Source organism: Tribolium castaneum, chromosome 1 (genome assembly GCF_031307605.1).
Source record: "Tribolium castaneum strain GA2 chromosome 1, icTriCast1.1, whole genome shotgun sequence".
Classification (NCBI taxonomy): Eukaryota; Metazoa; Arthropoda; class Insecta; order Coleoptera; family Tenebrionidae; genus Tribolium; species Tribolium castaneum.
In genome coordinates this window covers 33,542,308-33,559,014 of record NC_087394.1, presented here as the reverse complement: position 1 = coordinate 33,559,014, position 16,707 = coordinate 33,542,308, and the positions used below count along the sequence as shown (strand labels likewise).

Genomic DNA, 16,707 nt, shown 5'->3' with positions numbered 1-16,707 from the left:
AGAAAAAATATATAACTCAAAATACACGCATGTGTATAACTGGTTGCATGCAAACACCGCTAAAAATTTCGTGACCTCTTTGCGTTCCTATGATCCTGATACGAAATCCATTTTTAAAATTTTGCAGAATTTCACCTAATTTTCTTTCACTTATTAAAAGTGCGAGAAAATTTAGGTGAAGTGAAACAATTTTGCAAAATTTTAAAAATGGATTTCTTATCAGGATCGCAGAAACGCAAAGAGGTCTTGAGAAGTTTTGACCTCTTTGCGTTCCTGTGATCCTGATACGAAATCCACTTTTAAAATTTTTGCAGAATTTCACCTAATTTTCTTTCACTTATTAAAAGTGCGAGAAAATTTAGGTGAAGTGAAACAATTTTGCAAAATTTTAAAAATGGATTTCTTATCAGGATCGCAGAAACGCAAAGAGGTCTTGAGAAGTTTTGACCTCTTTGCGTTCCTGTGATCCTGATACGAAATCCACTTTTAAAATTTTTGCAGAATTTCACCTAATTTTCTTTCACTTATTAAAAGTGCGAGAAAATTTAGGTGAAGTGAAACGATTTTGCAAAATTTTAAAAATGGATTTCGTATCAGGATCACAGAAACGCAAAGAGGTTTTGAGAAGTTTTGACCTCTTTGCGTTCCTGTGATCCTGATACGAAATCCATTTTTAAAATCTTGCAGAATTTCACCTAATTTTCTTTCACTTATTAAAAGTGCGAGAAAATTTAGGTGAAGTGAAACAATTTTGCAAAATTTTAAAAATGGATTTCTTATCAGGATCACAGAAACGCAAAGAGGTCTTGAGAAGTTTTGACCTCTTTGCGTTCCTGTGATCCTGATACGAAATTCATTATTTAAATTTAGCAAAATTATTTTAGAAAGAGGTAAATGAAAACAAAGAATTAAACATTAGATTTTTTTATTAATTTGTGAAATTAACAAGTCACATAGAAGATATACAATTTAAAAAACAATATGATTTTGTGTTTTAAATATTACATGATATAACATAAATACTGCGTTTTACAATAATTTTATACAAAGCTTTAAAAGTTAGTATGTACATTAATTCATTGTTAAATTTCAATAATTTATAACTAAACACAACAATGCAAACATGCCGAGCACACTTAAGCCAAAAGTTGTGCACTCTCAAAGTCACTAGAACTGAAGATGTTAACACTAAACTGGAAGATTAACTTCCAGTTAAACTTAACAAGTTTCTACAAACTTAACGTGACACGTTACATCAATTAAAATTACTAACAAACTGTGTCTACATATAAATTATGTCAGTCAATAAGATAAAACTGAAAGCCTGTTTTATTCTCGATTACAAATTCTTAACATTAAAAAAATCGCTTGACTCCCTTGACTAACATCTACTTCTAGTGTCTTTAAACGATTTATACAACAATTTCTACGATGGCAGCTAGAAATGGAAGTTAGACAAAAAGACGTACAATACTACAAAATAATCAGATGTTATGATTTGTTTCACCTTTAGTGTTAAAGTAATGTGCAGCCATAAATAATGAGTATTGGTTAATTCAGACTTATAAACATCTTAAAAAAATCTACATTGGCGGTAACGCCCAAAGCGTTGCGGTTTTATCAGCAGAAGTCGACAAAAACGAAAATTCAGATGGGTGCCAACGGCCGGAAATTACTTTGTCTTGATGTTGAGCGACCACCACACTCGGAAGCGGCAATGTAAGGTCACCTGCATTCACAAAAACATATCAACATTATAACATCAGCGTGAGGACAAACTGAAAATAGTTAAAAATTTTATTAATGTATCAACAAATCTTTATAAGCGTTTAAAATGCGCCTCATTTAAATACATTTTAAGTACATTTAAACTTTATTTATTTATTGTCAATAAGTGAGGCGTTAAAAATAAAGTAAGGGTATTTTTTCTTACTATTGACTAAAAATCTCAACATATTCATGGCGTTTTTTTCGGAAACTATAAGATAGAATAAAAACCAAAACTGGCATCAGATTGCGCATAAAATTATCTATTTTCTCATCAAAACCCGGAGCCGCTCCGGGCAACAGTTTCAGCTTCAGAAGCATTTTTAATTGTTTACTAAAAAAAAACATAACTCAGAAACTAAAAGTCTTAGCGGGAAACGGATTGTTCTATTAAATTCTATGGGTCATTTCACGTACTACTCCACCATTTTTACAACACTAGCTTAATCGAGAACTAATCTAAAAAAAATTTCTACTTGAAAAATGGTGGATGCGCCGGGTTATTTAATAAAAAATTCAGAACTCGAAAACTAAAGGTCGTAGTGCAAAACTATTTGTTCCATTGAATTCTACATCTCATTTTCTGTATTATACCGCCATTTAACGAGATGTAAAGTTTTAAAGTTTTTTGCTAAAAATTAAGATAGATATTTTTTATAGTAGAAAATTTTATTCAACAAAAAAATTCATAACTCAAAAACTAAAAGTCGTAGAGCAGTGCGGTTTGTTCCATTGGATTCAGCAGCTTTTTTTCTCTGTTATACTATTTTTTTACGCAATTTAAAATTTTCAATTTTTTTGCTCAAATTTCCTGAGTACCTTCAAGAGGTGAAAAAAAAAATATTTTTTTTAACTAACTCTAGGAAATTTTTATGGACTTCTACATGTCTTAACAACCCACAAAAGTTGTTAAAAGTCCACAAAAAGTCCAAATGTTCGATTTTTTGATGTTTGATTTTTTCAATTTTCGTCGCAGTTTTTGTCGATTTTGGGTACCCGGAACATTTGTCGAGCAATAGCTCCGGAACTATTAGAGATAACCCCATGATGTGTATTATTGTTGGAAAGCTCTTTAAATTATCTATTTTTTTCAAAAAAGATTATTGTTCTCCGACGAATAGTTTTCGAGCAAATTGCTGCTAAATGTAAAAATTGGTAAAATTTTAAAAAATTCATAAATAAAAAACTATAGAGAATTTAGCAATTTTCTCGATGCCAATCGATTCCCCGGATCATTTTGCATTGGTATGGATCGAAACAGTTCCACTTTTTAGAATAGTTTATCCGTAAATGAGAAAATAAAAAAAATTTAAAAAAAGTTAACACCCCCCCCTTAAAATCGGTCAATATTTAAAGTGTCTCAAAATCAAATGAAACTTATTCTATCTTATAGATTTTGATGTGCTCTTTACGATGTAACAAACCGTTTTCTTCTAGCTCTTTTAGTTTGGCCGTAATCGGCGTTTGAAAATTGAAAAATTTTTTGCGAGAAATCGCCTTGAGTCCTATGCCATTTTGTAGAGTTTTTTATTCCGGTTATCCTCCATTTTTCCGTTTCTCGATATCTCTAATAGTTTCGCCGTAATTGGCGATTGAAAATTGAAAAAAGTGAAAATGAAAACCTTTTTTTGCGTTTTTCCCGGAAACTGTAGGACTTAGAGCAACAAACAAAAAACCATCTGATAACGCTCAATTTTATCTATTTTTTCGACCAAACCCGGAGCCGCTCCGGGCAACGGTTCCGGCTACAGAGGCGATCAAAGTTTTTCACTAAAAAAATTCATAAAAAAAAAACTAAAAGTCGTAGAGCATTGCGGTTTGTTCGATTGAATTCTACGGCTCATTTTACATATTGTATCAATTTTTCACAAGGATTAAAAATTTAAAATTTTTTGCCTAAATTTAGGGTAGCCATTTGTCATAGTGAAAAATTTTATTCATTAAAAAAATTCATAACTCGAAAACTAAAAGTCGTAGAGCATTGCGGTTTGTTCCATTGGATTCAGCGGCTTTTTTTCTCTATTATACTAATTTTTTACGCAATTTAAAATTTTCAATTTTTTTGCTCAAATTTCCTGAGTACCTTCAAGAGGTGAAAAAAAAATTATTTTTTTTAACTAACTCTAGGAAATTTTTATGGACTTCTACATGTCTTAACAACCCACAAAAGTTCTTAAAAGTCCACAAAATGTTCGATTTTTTGATGTTTAATTTTTTCAATTTTCGTCGCAGTTTTTGTGGGTTTTGGGTACCCGGAACATTTGTCGAGCAATAGCTCCGGAACTATTAGAGATAACCCCATGATGTGTATTATCGTTGGAAAGCTCTTTAAATTATCTATTTTTTTCAAAAAAGATTATTGTTCTCCGACTAATAGTTTTCGAGCAAATTGGAGACAAATGCAAAATTTGGTAAAATTTTAAAAAATTCATAAATAAAAAACTATTGAGAATTTAGCAATGTTCTCGATGCCAATCGATTCCCCGGATCATTTTGCATTGGTATGGATCGAAACAGTTCCACTTTTTAGAATAGTTTATCCGTAAATGAGAAAATAAAAAAAATTAAAAAAAAGTTAACACCCCCCCCTTAAAATCGGTCAATTTTTAAAGTGTCTCAAAATCAAATGAAACCTATTCTATCTTATAGATTTTGATGTGCTCTTTACGATGGAACAAACCGTTTTCTTCTAGCTCTTTCAGTTTGGCCGTAATCGGCGTTTGAAAATTGAAAAATTTTTTGCGAGATATCGCCTTGAGTCCTATGCCATTTTGTAGAGTTTTTTATTCCGGTTATCCTCCATTTTTCGGTTTCTCGATATCTCTAATAGTTTCGCCGTAATTGGCGATTGAAAATTGAAAAAAAGTGAAAATGAAAACCTTTTTTTGCGTTTTTCCCGGAAACTGTAAGACTTAGAGCAACAAACAAAAAACCATCTGATAACGCTCAATTTTATCTATTTTTTCGACCAAACCCGGAGCCGCTCCGGGCAACGGTTCCGGCTACAGAGGCGATCAAAGTTTTTCACTAAAAAAATTCATAAAAAAAAAACTAAAAGTCGTAGAGCAATGCGGTTTGTTCGATTGAATTCTACGGCTCATTTTACATATTATATCGATTTTTCACAAGAATTAAAAATTTAAAATTTTTTGCCTAAATTTAGGGTAGCCATTTGTCATAGTGAAAAATTTTATTCATTAAAAAAATTCATAACTCGAAAACTAAAAGTCGTAGAGCAGTGCGGTTTGTTCCATTGGATTCAGCAGCTCTTTTTCTCTATTATACTAATTTTTTACGCAATTTAAAATTTTCAATTTTTTTGCTCAAATTTCCTGAGTACCTTCAAGAGGTGAAAAAAAAATTATTTTTTTTAACTAACTCTAGGAAATTTTTATGGACTTCTACATGTCTTAACAACCCACAAAAGTTGTTAAAAGTCCACAAAAAGTCCAAATGTTCGATTTTTTGATGTTTGATTTTTTCAATTTTCGTCGCAGTTTTTGTCGATTTTGGGTACCCGGAACATTTGTCGAGCAATAGCTCCGGAACTATTAGAGATAACCCCATGATGTGTATTATTGTTGGAAAGCTCTTTAAATTATCTATTTTTTTCAAAAAAGATTATTGTTCTCCGACTAATAGTTTTCGAGCAAATTGCTGCTAAATGTAAAAATTGGTAAAATTTTAAAAAATTCATAACTAAAAAACTATTGGGAATTTGACAATTTTCTCGATGCCAATCGATTCCCCGGATCATTTTGCATAGGTATGGATCAAAACAGTTCCACTTTTTAAAATAGTTTAGCCGTAAATGAGAAAATAAAAAAAATTAAAAAAAAGTTAACACCCCCCCCTTAAAATCGGTAAATTTTTAAAGTGTCTCAAAATCAAATGAAACCTATTCTATCTTATAGATTTTGATGTGCTCTTTACGATGGAACAAACCGTTTTCTTCTAGCTCTTTTAGTTTGGCCGTAATCGGCGTTTGAAAATTGAAAAATTTTTTGCGAGATATCGCCTTGAGTCCTATGCCATTTTGTAGAGTTTTTTATTCCGGTTGTTCTCCATTTTTCGGTTTCTCGATATCTCTAATTGTTTCGCCGTAATTGGCGATTGAAAATTGAAAAAAAGTGAAAATGAAAACCTTTTTTTGCGTTTTTCCCGGAAACTGTAAGACTTAGAGCAACAAACAAAAAACCATCTGATAGCGCTCAATTTTGTCTAATTTTTCGACCAAACCCGGAGCCGCTCCGGGCAACGGTTCCGGCTACAGAAGCGATCAAAGTTTTTCACTAAAAAAATTCATAAAAAAAAAACTAAAAGTCGTAGAGCATTGCGGTTTGTTCGATTGAATTCTACGGCTCATTTTACATATTATATCAATTTTTCACAAGGATTGAAAATTTAAAATTTTTTGCCTAAATTTAGGGTAGCCATTTGTCATAGTGAAAAATTTTATTCATTAAAAAAATTCATAACTCGAAAACTAAAAGTGGTAGAGCAGTGCGGTTTGTTCCATTGGATTCAGCAGCTCTTTTTCTCTATTATACTAATTTTTTACGCAATTTAAAATTTTCAATTTTTTTGCTCAAATTTCCTGAGTACCTTCAAGAGGTGAAAAAAAAAATATTTTTTTTAACTAACTCTAGGAAATTTTTATGGACTTCTACATGTCTTAACAACCCACAAAAGTTGTTAAAAGTCCACAAAAAGTCCAAATGTTCGATTTTTTGATGTTTGATTTTTTCAATTTTCGTCGCAGTTTTTGTCGATTTTGGGTACCCGGAACATTTGTCGAGCAATAGCTCCGGAACTATTAGAGATAACCCCATGATGTGTATTATTGTTGGAAAGCTCTTTAAATTATCTATTTTTTTCAAAAAAGATTATTGTTCTCCGACTAATAGTTTTCGAGCAAATTGCTGCTAAATGTAAAAATTGGTAAAATTTTAAAAAATTCATAAATAAAAAACTATAGAGAATTTAGCAATTTTCTCGATGCCAATCGATTCCCCGGATCATTTTGCATTGGTATGGATCGAAACAGTTCCACTTTTTAGAATAGTTTATCCGTAAATGAGAAAATAAAAAAAATTTAAAAAAAGTTAACACCCCCCCCTTAAAATCGGTCAATATTTAAAGTGTCTCAAAATCAAATGAAACTTATTCTATCTTATAGATTTTGATGTGCTCTTTACGATGTAACAAACCGTTTTCTTCTAGCTCTTTTAGTTTGGCCGTAATCGGCGTTTGAAAATTGAAAAATTTTTTGCGAGAAATCGCCTTGAGTCCTATGCCATTTTGTAGAGTTTTTTATTCCGGTTATCCTCCATTTTTCCGTTTCTCGATATCTCTAATAGTTTCGCCGTAATTGGCGATTGAAAATTGAAAAAAGTGAAAATGAAAACCTTTTTTTGCGTTTTTCCCGGAAACTGTAGGACTTAGAGCAACAAACAAAAAACCATCTGATAACGCTCAATTTTATCTATTTTTTCGACCAAAATTCGTAACTCGAAAACTAAAAGTGGTAGAGCATTGCGGTTTGTTCGATTGAATTCTACGGCTCATTTTACATATTATATCAATTTTTCACAAGGATTGAAAATTTAAAATTTTTTGCCTAAATTTAGGGTAGCCATTTGTCATAGTGAAAAATTTTATTCATTAAAAAAATTCATAACTCGAAAACTAAAAGTCGTAGAGCATTGCGGTTTGTTCGATTGAATTCTACGGCTCATTTTACATATTATATCGATTTTTCACAAGGATTGAAAATTTAAAATTTTTTGCCTAAATTTAGGGTAGCCATTTGTCATAGTGAAAAATTTTATTCATTAAAAAAATTCATAACTCGAAAACTAAAAGTCGTAGAGCATTGCGGTTTGTTCGATTGAATTCTACGGCTCATTTTACATATTATATCAATTTTTCACAAGGATTGAAAATTTAAAATTTTTTGCCTAAATTTAGGGTAGCCATTTGTCATAGTGAAAAATTTTATTCATTAAAAAAATTCATAACTCGAAAACTAAAAGTCGTAGAGCATTGCGGTTTGTTCGATTGAATTCTACGGCTCATTTTACATATTATATCAATTTTTCACAAGGATTGAAAATTTAAAATTTTTTGCCTAAATTTAGGGTAGCCATTTGTCATAGTGAAAAATTTTATTCATTAAAAAAATTCGTAACTCGAAAACTAAAAGTGGTAGAGCATTGCGGTTTGTTCGATTGAATTCTACGGCTCATTTTACATATTATATCAATTTTTCACAAGGATTGAAAATTTAAAATTTTTTGCCTAAATTTAGGGTAGCCATTTGTCATAGTGAAAAATTTTATTCATTAAAAAAATTCATAACTCGAAAACTAAAAGTCGTAGAGCATTGCGGTTTGTTCGATTGAATTCTACGGCTCATTTTACATATTATATCGATTTTTCACAAGGATTGAAAATTTAAAATTTTTTGCTTAAATTTAGGGTAGCCATTTGTCATAGTGAAAAATTTTATTCATTAAAAAAATTCATAACTCGAAAACTAAAAGTCGTAGAGCATTGCGGTTTGTTCGATTGAATTCTACGGCTCATTTTACATATTATATCAATTTTTCACAAGGATTGAAAATTTAAAATTTTTTGCCTAAATTTAGGGTAGCCATTTGTCATAGTGAAAAATTTTATTCATTAAAAAAATTCATAACTCGAAAACTAAAAGTGGTAGAGCAGTGCGGTTTGTTCCATTGGATTCAGCAGCTCTTTTTCTCTATTATACTAATTTTTTACGCAATTTAAAATTTTCAATTTTTTTGCTCAAATTTCCTGAGTACCTTCAAGAGGTGAAAAAAAAATTATTTTTTTTAACTAACTCTAGGAAATTTTTATGGACTTCTACATGTCTTAACAACCCACAAAAGTTGTTAAAAGTCCACAAAAAGTCCAAATGTTCGATTTTTTGATGTTTGATTTTTTCAATTTTCGTCGCAGTTTTTGTCGATTTTGGGTACCCGGAACATTTGTCGAGCAATAGCTCCGGAACTATTAGAGATAACCCCATGATGTGTATTATTGTTGGAAAGCTCTTTAAATTATCTATTTTTTTCAAAAAAGATTATTGTTCTCCGACTAATAGTTTTCGAGCAAATTGCTGCTAAATGTAAAAATTGGTAAAATTTTAAAAAATTCATAACTAAAAAACTATTGGGAATTTGACAATTTTCTCGATGCCAATCGATTCCCCGGATCATTTTGCATAGGTATGGATCAAAACAGTTCCACTTTTTAAAATAGTTTAGCCGTAAATGAGAAAATAAAAAAAATTAAAAAAAAGTTAACACCCCCCCCTTAAAATCGGTCAATTTTTAAAGTGTCTCAAAATCAAATGAAACCTATTCTATCTTATAGATTTTGATGTGCTCTTTACGATGGAACAAACCGTTTTCTTCTAGCTCTTTTAGTTTGGCCGTAATCGGCGTTTGAAAATTGAAAAATTTTTTGCGAGATATCGCCTTGAGTCCTATGCCATTTTGTAGAGTTTTTTATTCCGGTTGTTCTCCATTTTTCGGTTTCTCGATATCTCTAATTGTTTCGCCGTAATTGGCGATTGAAAATTGAAAAAAAGTGAAAATGAAAACCTTTTTTTGCGTTTTTCCCGGAAACTGTAAGACTTAGAGCAACAAACAAAAAACCATCTGATAGCGCTCAATTTTGTCTATTTTTTCGACCAAACCCGGAGCCGCTCCGGGCAACGGTTCCGGCTACAGAGGCGATCAAAGTTTTTCACTAAAAAAATTCATAACTCGAAAACTAAAAGTCGTAGAGCATTGCGGTTTGTTCGATTGAATTCTACGGCTCATTTTACATATTATATCAATTTTTCACAAGGATTGAAAATTTAAAATTTTTTGCCTAAATTTAGGGTAGCCATTTGTCATAGTGAAAAATTTTATTCATTAAAAAAATTCATAACTCGAAAACTAAAAGTCGTAGAGCATTGCGGTTTGTTCGATTGAATTCTACGGCTCATTTTACATATTATATCAATTTTTCACAAGGATTAAAAATTTAAAATTTTTTGCCTAAATTTAGGGTAGCCATTTGTCATAGTGAAAAATTTTATTCATTAAAAAAATTCATAACTCGAAAACTAAAAGTCGTAGAGCATTGCGGTTTGTTCGATTGAATTCTACGGCTCATTTTACATATTATATCGATTTTTCACAAGAATTAAAAATTTAAAATTTTTTGCCTAAATTTAGGGTAGCCATTTGTCATAGTGAAAAATTTTATTCATTAAAAAAATTCATAACTCGAAAACTAAAAGTCGTAGAGCATTGCGGTTTGTTCGATTGAATTCTACGGCTCATTTTACATATTATATCAATTTTTCACAAGGATTGAAAATTTAAAATTTTTTGCCTAAATTTAGGGTAGCCATTTGTCATAGTGAAAAATTTTATTCATTAAAAAAATTCATAACTCGAAAACTAAAAGTCGTAGAGCATTGCGGTTTGTTCGATTGAATTCTACGGCTCATTTTACATATTATATCGATTTTTCACAAGAATTAAAAATTTAAAATTTTTTGCCTAAATTTAGGGTAGCCATTTGTCATAGTGAAAAATTTTATTCATTAAAAAAATTCATAACTCGAAAACTAAAAGTCGTAGAGCATTGCGGTTTGTTCGATTGAATTCTACGGCTCATTTTACATATTATATCAATTTTTCACAAGGATTGAAAATTTAAAATTTTTTGCCTAAATTTAGGGTAGCCATTTGTCATAGTGAAAAATTTTATTCATTAAAAAAATTCATAACTCGAAAACTAAAAGTCGTAGAGCATTGCGGTTTGTTCGATTGAATTCTACGGCTCATTTTACATATTATATCGATTTTTCACAAGAATTAAAAATTTAAAATTTTTTGCCTAAATTTAGGGTAGCCATTTGTCATAGTGAAAAATTTTATTCATTAAAAAAATTCATAACTCGAAAACTAAAAGTCGTAGAGCAGTGCGGTTTGTTCCATTGGATTCAGCAGCTCTTTTTCTCTATTATACTAATTTTTTACGCAATTTAAAATTTTCAATTTTTTTGCTCAAATTTCCTGAGTACCTTCAAGAGGTGAAAAAAAAATTATTTTTTTTAACTAACTCTAGGAAATTTTTATGGACTTCTACATGTCTTAACAACCCACAAAAGTTGTTAAAAGTCCACAAAAAGTCCAAATGTTCGATTTTTTGATGTTTGATTTTTTCAATTTTCGTCGCAGTTTTTGTCGATTTTGGGTACCCGGAACATTTGTCGAGCAATAGCTCCGGAACTATTAGAGATAACCCCATGATGTGTATTATTGTTGGAAAGCTCTTTAAATTATCTATTTTTTTCAAAAAAGATTATTGTTCTCCGACTAATAGTTTTCGAGCAAATTGCTGCTAAATGTAAAAATTGGTAAAATTTTAAAAAATTCATAACTAAAAAACTATTGGGAAATTGACAATTTTCTCGATGCCAATCGATTCCCCGGATCATTTTGCATAGGTATGGATCAAAACAGTTCCACTTTTTAAAATAGTTTAGCCGTAAATGAGAAAATAAAAAAAATTAAAAAAAAGTTAACACCCCCCCCTTAAAATCGGTCAATTTTTAAAGTGTCTCAAAATCAAATGAAACCTATTCTATCTTATAGATTTTGATGTGCTCTTTACGATGGAACAAACCGTTTTCTTCTAGCTCTTTTAGTTTGGCCGTAATCGGCGTTTGAAAATTGAAAAATTTTTTGCGAGATATCGCCTTGAGTCCTATGCCATTTTGTAGAGTTTTTTATTCCGGTTGTTCTCCATTTTTCGGTTTCTCGATATCTCTAATTGTTTCGCCGTAATTGGCGATTGAAAATTGAAAAAAAGTGAAAATGAAAACCTTTTTTTGCGTTTTTCCCGGAAACTGTAAGACTTAGAGCAACAAACAAAAAACCATCTGATAGCGCTCAATTTTGTCTAATTTTTCGACCAAACCCGGAGCCGCTCCGGGCAACGGTTCCGGCTACAGAAGCGATCAAAGTTTTTCACTAAAAAAATTCATAAAAAAAAAACTAAAAGTCGTAGAGCATTGCGGTTTGTTCGATTGAATTCTACGGCTCATTTTACATATTATATCAATTTTTCACAAGGATTGAAAATTTAAAATTTTTTGCCTAAATTTAGGGTAGCCATTTGTCATAGTGAAAAATTTTATTCATTAAAAAAATTCATAACTCGAAAACTAAAAGTGGTAGAGCAGTGCGGTTTGTTCCATTGGATTCAGCAGCTCTTTTTCTCTATTATACTAATTTTTTACGCAATTTAAAATTTTCAATTTTTTTGCTCAAATTTCCTGAGTACCTTCAAGAGGTGAAAAAAAAAAAATATTTTTTTTAACTAACTCTAGGAAATTTTTATGGACTTCTACATGTCTTAACAACCCACAAAAGTTGTTAAAAGTCCACAAAAAGTCCAAATGTTCGATTTTTTGATGTTTGATTTTTTCAATTTTCGTCGCAGTTTTTGTCGATTTTGGGTACCCGGAACATTTGTCGAGCAATAGCTCCGGAACTATTAGAGATAACCCCATGATGTGTATTATTGTTGGAAAGCTCTTTAAATTATCTATTTTTTTCAAAAAAGATTATTGTTCTCCGACGAATAGTTTTCGAGCAAATTGCTGCTAAATGTAAAAATTGGTAAAATTTTAAAAAATTCATAAATAAAAAACTATAGAGAATTTAGCAATTTTCTCGATGCCAATCGATTCCCCGGATCATTTTGCATTGGTATGGATCGAAACAGTTCCACTTTTTAGAATAGTTTATCCGTAAATGAGAAAATAAAAAAAATTTAAAAAAAGTTAACACCCCCCCCTTAAAATCGGTCAATATTTAAAGTGTCTCAAAATCAAATGAAACTTATTCTATCTTATAGATTTTGATGTGCTCTTTACGATGTAACAAACCGTTTTCTTCTAGCTCTTTTAGTTTGGCCGTAATCGGCGTTTGAAAATTGAAAAATTTTTTGCGAGAAATCGCCTTGAGTCCTATGCCATTTTGTAGAGTTTTTTATTCCGGTTATCCTCCATTTTTCCGTTTCTCGATATCTCTAATAGTTTCGCCGTAATTGGCGATTGAAAATTGAAAAAAGTGAAAATGAAAACCTTTTTTTGCGTTTTTCCCGGAAACTGTAGGACTTAGAGCAACAAACAAAAAACCATCTGATAACGCTCAATTTTATCTATTTTTTCGACCAAAATTCGTAACTCGAAAACTAAAAGTGGTAGAGCATTGCGGTTTGTTCGATTGAATTCTACGGCTCATTTTACATATTATATCAATTTTTCACAAGGATTGAAAATTTAAAATTTTTTGCCTAAATTTAGGGTAGCCATTTGTCATAGTGAAAAATTTTATTCATTAAAAAAATTCATAACTCGAAAACTAAAAGTCGTAGAGCATTGCGGTTTGTTCGATTGAATTCTACGGCTCATTTTACATATTATATCGATTTTTCACAAGGATTGAAAATTTAAAATTTTTTGCCTAAATTTAGGGTAGCCATTTGTCATAGTGAAAAATTTTATTCATTAAAAAAATTCATAACTCGAAAACTAAAAGTCGTAGAGCATTGCGGTTTGTTCGATTGAATTCTACGGCTCATTTTACATATTATATCAATTTTTCACAAGGATTGAAAATTTAAAATTTTTTGCCTAAATTTAGGGTAGCCATTTGTCATAGTGAAAAATTTTATTCATTAAAAAAATTCATAACTCGAAAACTAAAAGTCGTAGAGCATTGCGGTTTGTTCGATTGAATTCTACGGCTCATTTTACATATTATATCAATTTTTCACAAGGATTGAAAATTTAAAATTTTTTGCCTAAATTTAGGGTAGCCATTTGTCATAGTGAAAAATTTTATTCATTAAAAAAATTCGTAACTCGAAAACTAAAAGTGGTAGAGCATTGCGGTTTGTTCGATTGAATTCTACGGCTCATTTTACATATTATATCAATTTTTCACAAGGATTGAAAATTTAAAATTTTTTGCCTAAATTTAGGGTAGCCATTTGTCATAGTGAAAAATTTTATTCATTAAAAAAATTCATAACTCGAAAACTAAAAGTCGTAGAGCATTGCGGTTTGTTCGATTGAATTCTACGGCTCATTTTACATATTATATCGATTTTTCACAAGGATTGAAAATTTAAAATTTTTTGCTTAAATTTAGGGTAGCCATTTGTCATAGTGAAAAATTTTATTCATTAAAAAAATTCGTAACTCGAAAACTAAAAGTGGTAGAGCATTGCGGTTTGTTCGATTGAATTCTACGGCTCATTTTACATATTATATCAATTTTTCACAAGGATTGAAAATTTAAAATTTTTTGCCTAAATTTAGGGTAGCCATTTGTCATAGTGAAAAATTTTATTCATTAAAAAAATTCATAACTCGAAAACTAAAAGTCGTAGAGCATTGCGGTTTGTTCGATTGAATTCTACGGCTCATTTTACATATTATATCGATTTTTCACAAGAATTAAAAATTTAAAATTTTTTGCCTAAATTTAGGGTAGCCATTTGTCATAGTGAAAAATTTTATTCATTAAAAAAATTCATATCTCGAAAACTAAAAGTCGTAGAGCATTGCGGTTTGTTCGATTGAATTCTACGGCTCATTTTACATATTATATCAATTTTTCACAAGGATTGAAAATTTAAAATTTTTTGCCTAAATTTAGGGTAGCCATTTGTCATAGTGAAAAATTTTATTCATTAAAAAAATTCATAACTCGAAAACTAAAAGTCGTAGAGCATTGCGGTTTGTTCGATTGAATTCTACGGCTCATTTTACATATTATATCGATTTTTCACAAGGATTGAAAATTTAAAATTTTTTGCCTAAATTTAGGGTAGCCATTTGTCATAGTGAAAAATTTTATTCATTAAAAAAATTCATAACTCGAAAACTAAAAGTGGTAGAGCAGTGCGGTTTGTTCCATTGGATTCAGCAGCTCTTTTTCTCTATTATACTAATTTTTTACGCAATTTAAAATTTTCAATTTTTTTGCTCAAATTTCCTGAGTACCTTCAAGAGGTGAAAAAAAAATTATTTTTTTTAACTAACTCTAGGAAATTTTTATGGACTTCTACATGTCTTAACAACCCACAAAAGTTGTTAAAAGTCCACAAAAAGTCCAAATGTTCGATTTTTTGATGTTTGATTTTTTCAATTTTCGTCGCAGTTTTTGTCGATTTTGGGTACCCGGAACATTTGTCGAGCAATAGCTCCGGAACTATTAGAGATAACCCCATGATGTGTATTATTGTTGGAAAGCTCTTTAAATTATCTATTTTTTTCAAAAAAGATTATTGTTCTCCGACTAATAGTTTTCGAGCAAATTGCTGCTAAATGTAAAAATTGGTAAAATTTTAAAAAATTCATAACTAAAAAACTATTGGGAATTTGACAATTTTCTCGATGCCAATCGATTCCCCGGATCATTTTGCATAGGTATGGATCAAAACAGTTCCACTTTTTAAAATAGTTTAGCCGTAAATGAGAAAATAAAAAAAATTAAAAAAAAGTTAACACCCCCCCCTTAAAATCGGTCAATTTTTAAAGTGTCTCAAAATCAAATGAAACCTATTCTATCTTATAGATTTTGATGTGCTCTTTACGATGGAACAAACCGTTTTCTTCTAGCTCTTTTAGTTTGGCCGTAATCGGCGTTTGAAAATTGAAAAATTTTTTGCGAGATATCGCCTTGAGTCCTATGCCATTTTGTAGAGTTTTTTATTCCGGTTGTTCTCCATTTTTCGGTTTCTCGATATCTCTAATTGTTTCGCCGTAATTGGCGATTGAAAATTGAAAAAAAGTGAAAATGAAAACCTTTTTTTGCGTTTTTCCCGGAAACTGTAAGACTTAGAGCAACAAACAAAAAACCATCTGATAGCGCTCAATTTTGTCTATTTTTTCGACCAAACCCGGAGCCGCTCCGGGCAACGGTTCCGGCTACAGAGGCGATCAAAGTTTTTCACTAAAAAAATTCATAAAAAAAAAACTAAAAGTCGTAGAGCATTGCGGTTTGTTCGATTGAATTCTACGGCTCATTTTACATATTGTATCAATTTTTCACAAGGATTAAAAATTTAAAATTTTTTGCCTAAATTTAGGGTAGCCATTTGTCATAGTGAAAAATTTTATTCATTAAAAAAATTCATAACTCGAAAACTAAAAGTCGTAGAGCATTGCGGTTTGTTCGATTGAATTCTACGGCTCATTTTACATATTATATCGATTTTTCACAAGGATTGAAAATTTAAAATTTTTTGCCTAAATTTAGGGTAGCCATTTGTCATAGTGAAAAATTTTATTCATTAAAAAAATTCATAACTCGAAAACTAAAAGTCGTAGAGCATTGCGGTTTGTTCGATTGAATTCTACGGCTCATTTTACATATTATATCAATTTTTCACAAGGATTGAAAATTTAAAATTTTTTGCCTAAATTTAGGGTAGCCATTTGTCATAGTGAAAAATTTTATTCATTAAAAAAATTCATAACTCGAAAACTAAAAGTCGTAGAGCATTGCGGTTTGTTCGATTGAATTCTACGGCTCATTTTACATATTATATCAATTTTTCACAAGGATTGAAAATTTAAAATTTTTTGCCTAAATTTAGGGTAGCCATTTGTCATAGTGAAAAATTTTATTCATTAAAAAAATTCGTAACTCGAAAACTAAAAGTGGTAGAGCATTGCGGTTTGTTCGATTGAATTCTACGGCTCATTTTACATATTATATCAATTTTTCACAAGGATTGAAAATTTAAAATTTTTTGCCTAAATTTAGGGTAGCCATTTGTCATAGTGAAAAATTTTATTCATTAAAAAAATTCATAACTCGAAAACTA

General features: G+C 30.4%; 1 protein-coding gene across 6 annotated transcripts in view; it reads right to left on the bottom strand.

Annotated features, from left to right (window-relative positions):
• Window positions 1-908: 908 nt before the first annotated feature.
• The window catches only part of LOC657535 (uncharacterized protein), a 65,474-nt gene continuing 49,675 nt past the window's right edge, over window positions 909-16,707 (bottom strand). For all 6 annotated transcript variants that reach the window (XM_064359781.1, XM_064359780.1, XM_064359784.1 and 3 more), the window contains one exon: window positions 909-1,729. In XM_064359781.1, coding sequence (XP_064215851.1) covers window positions 1,584-1,729 — 146 coding nt within the window. In that variant the 3' untranslated portion in view covers window positions 909-1,583. The remainder of the gene's footprint in view (window positions 1,730-16,707) is intronic.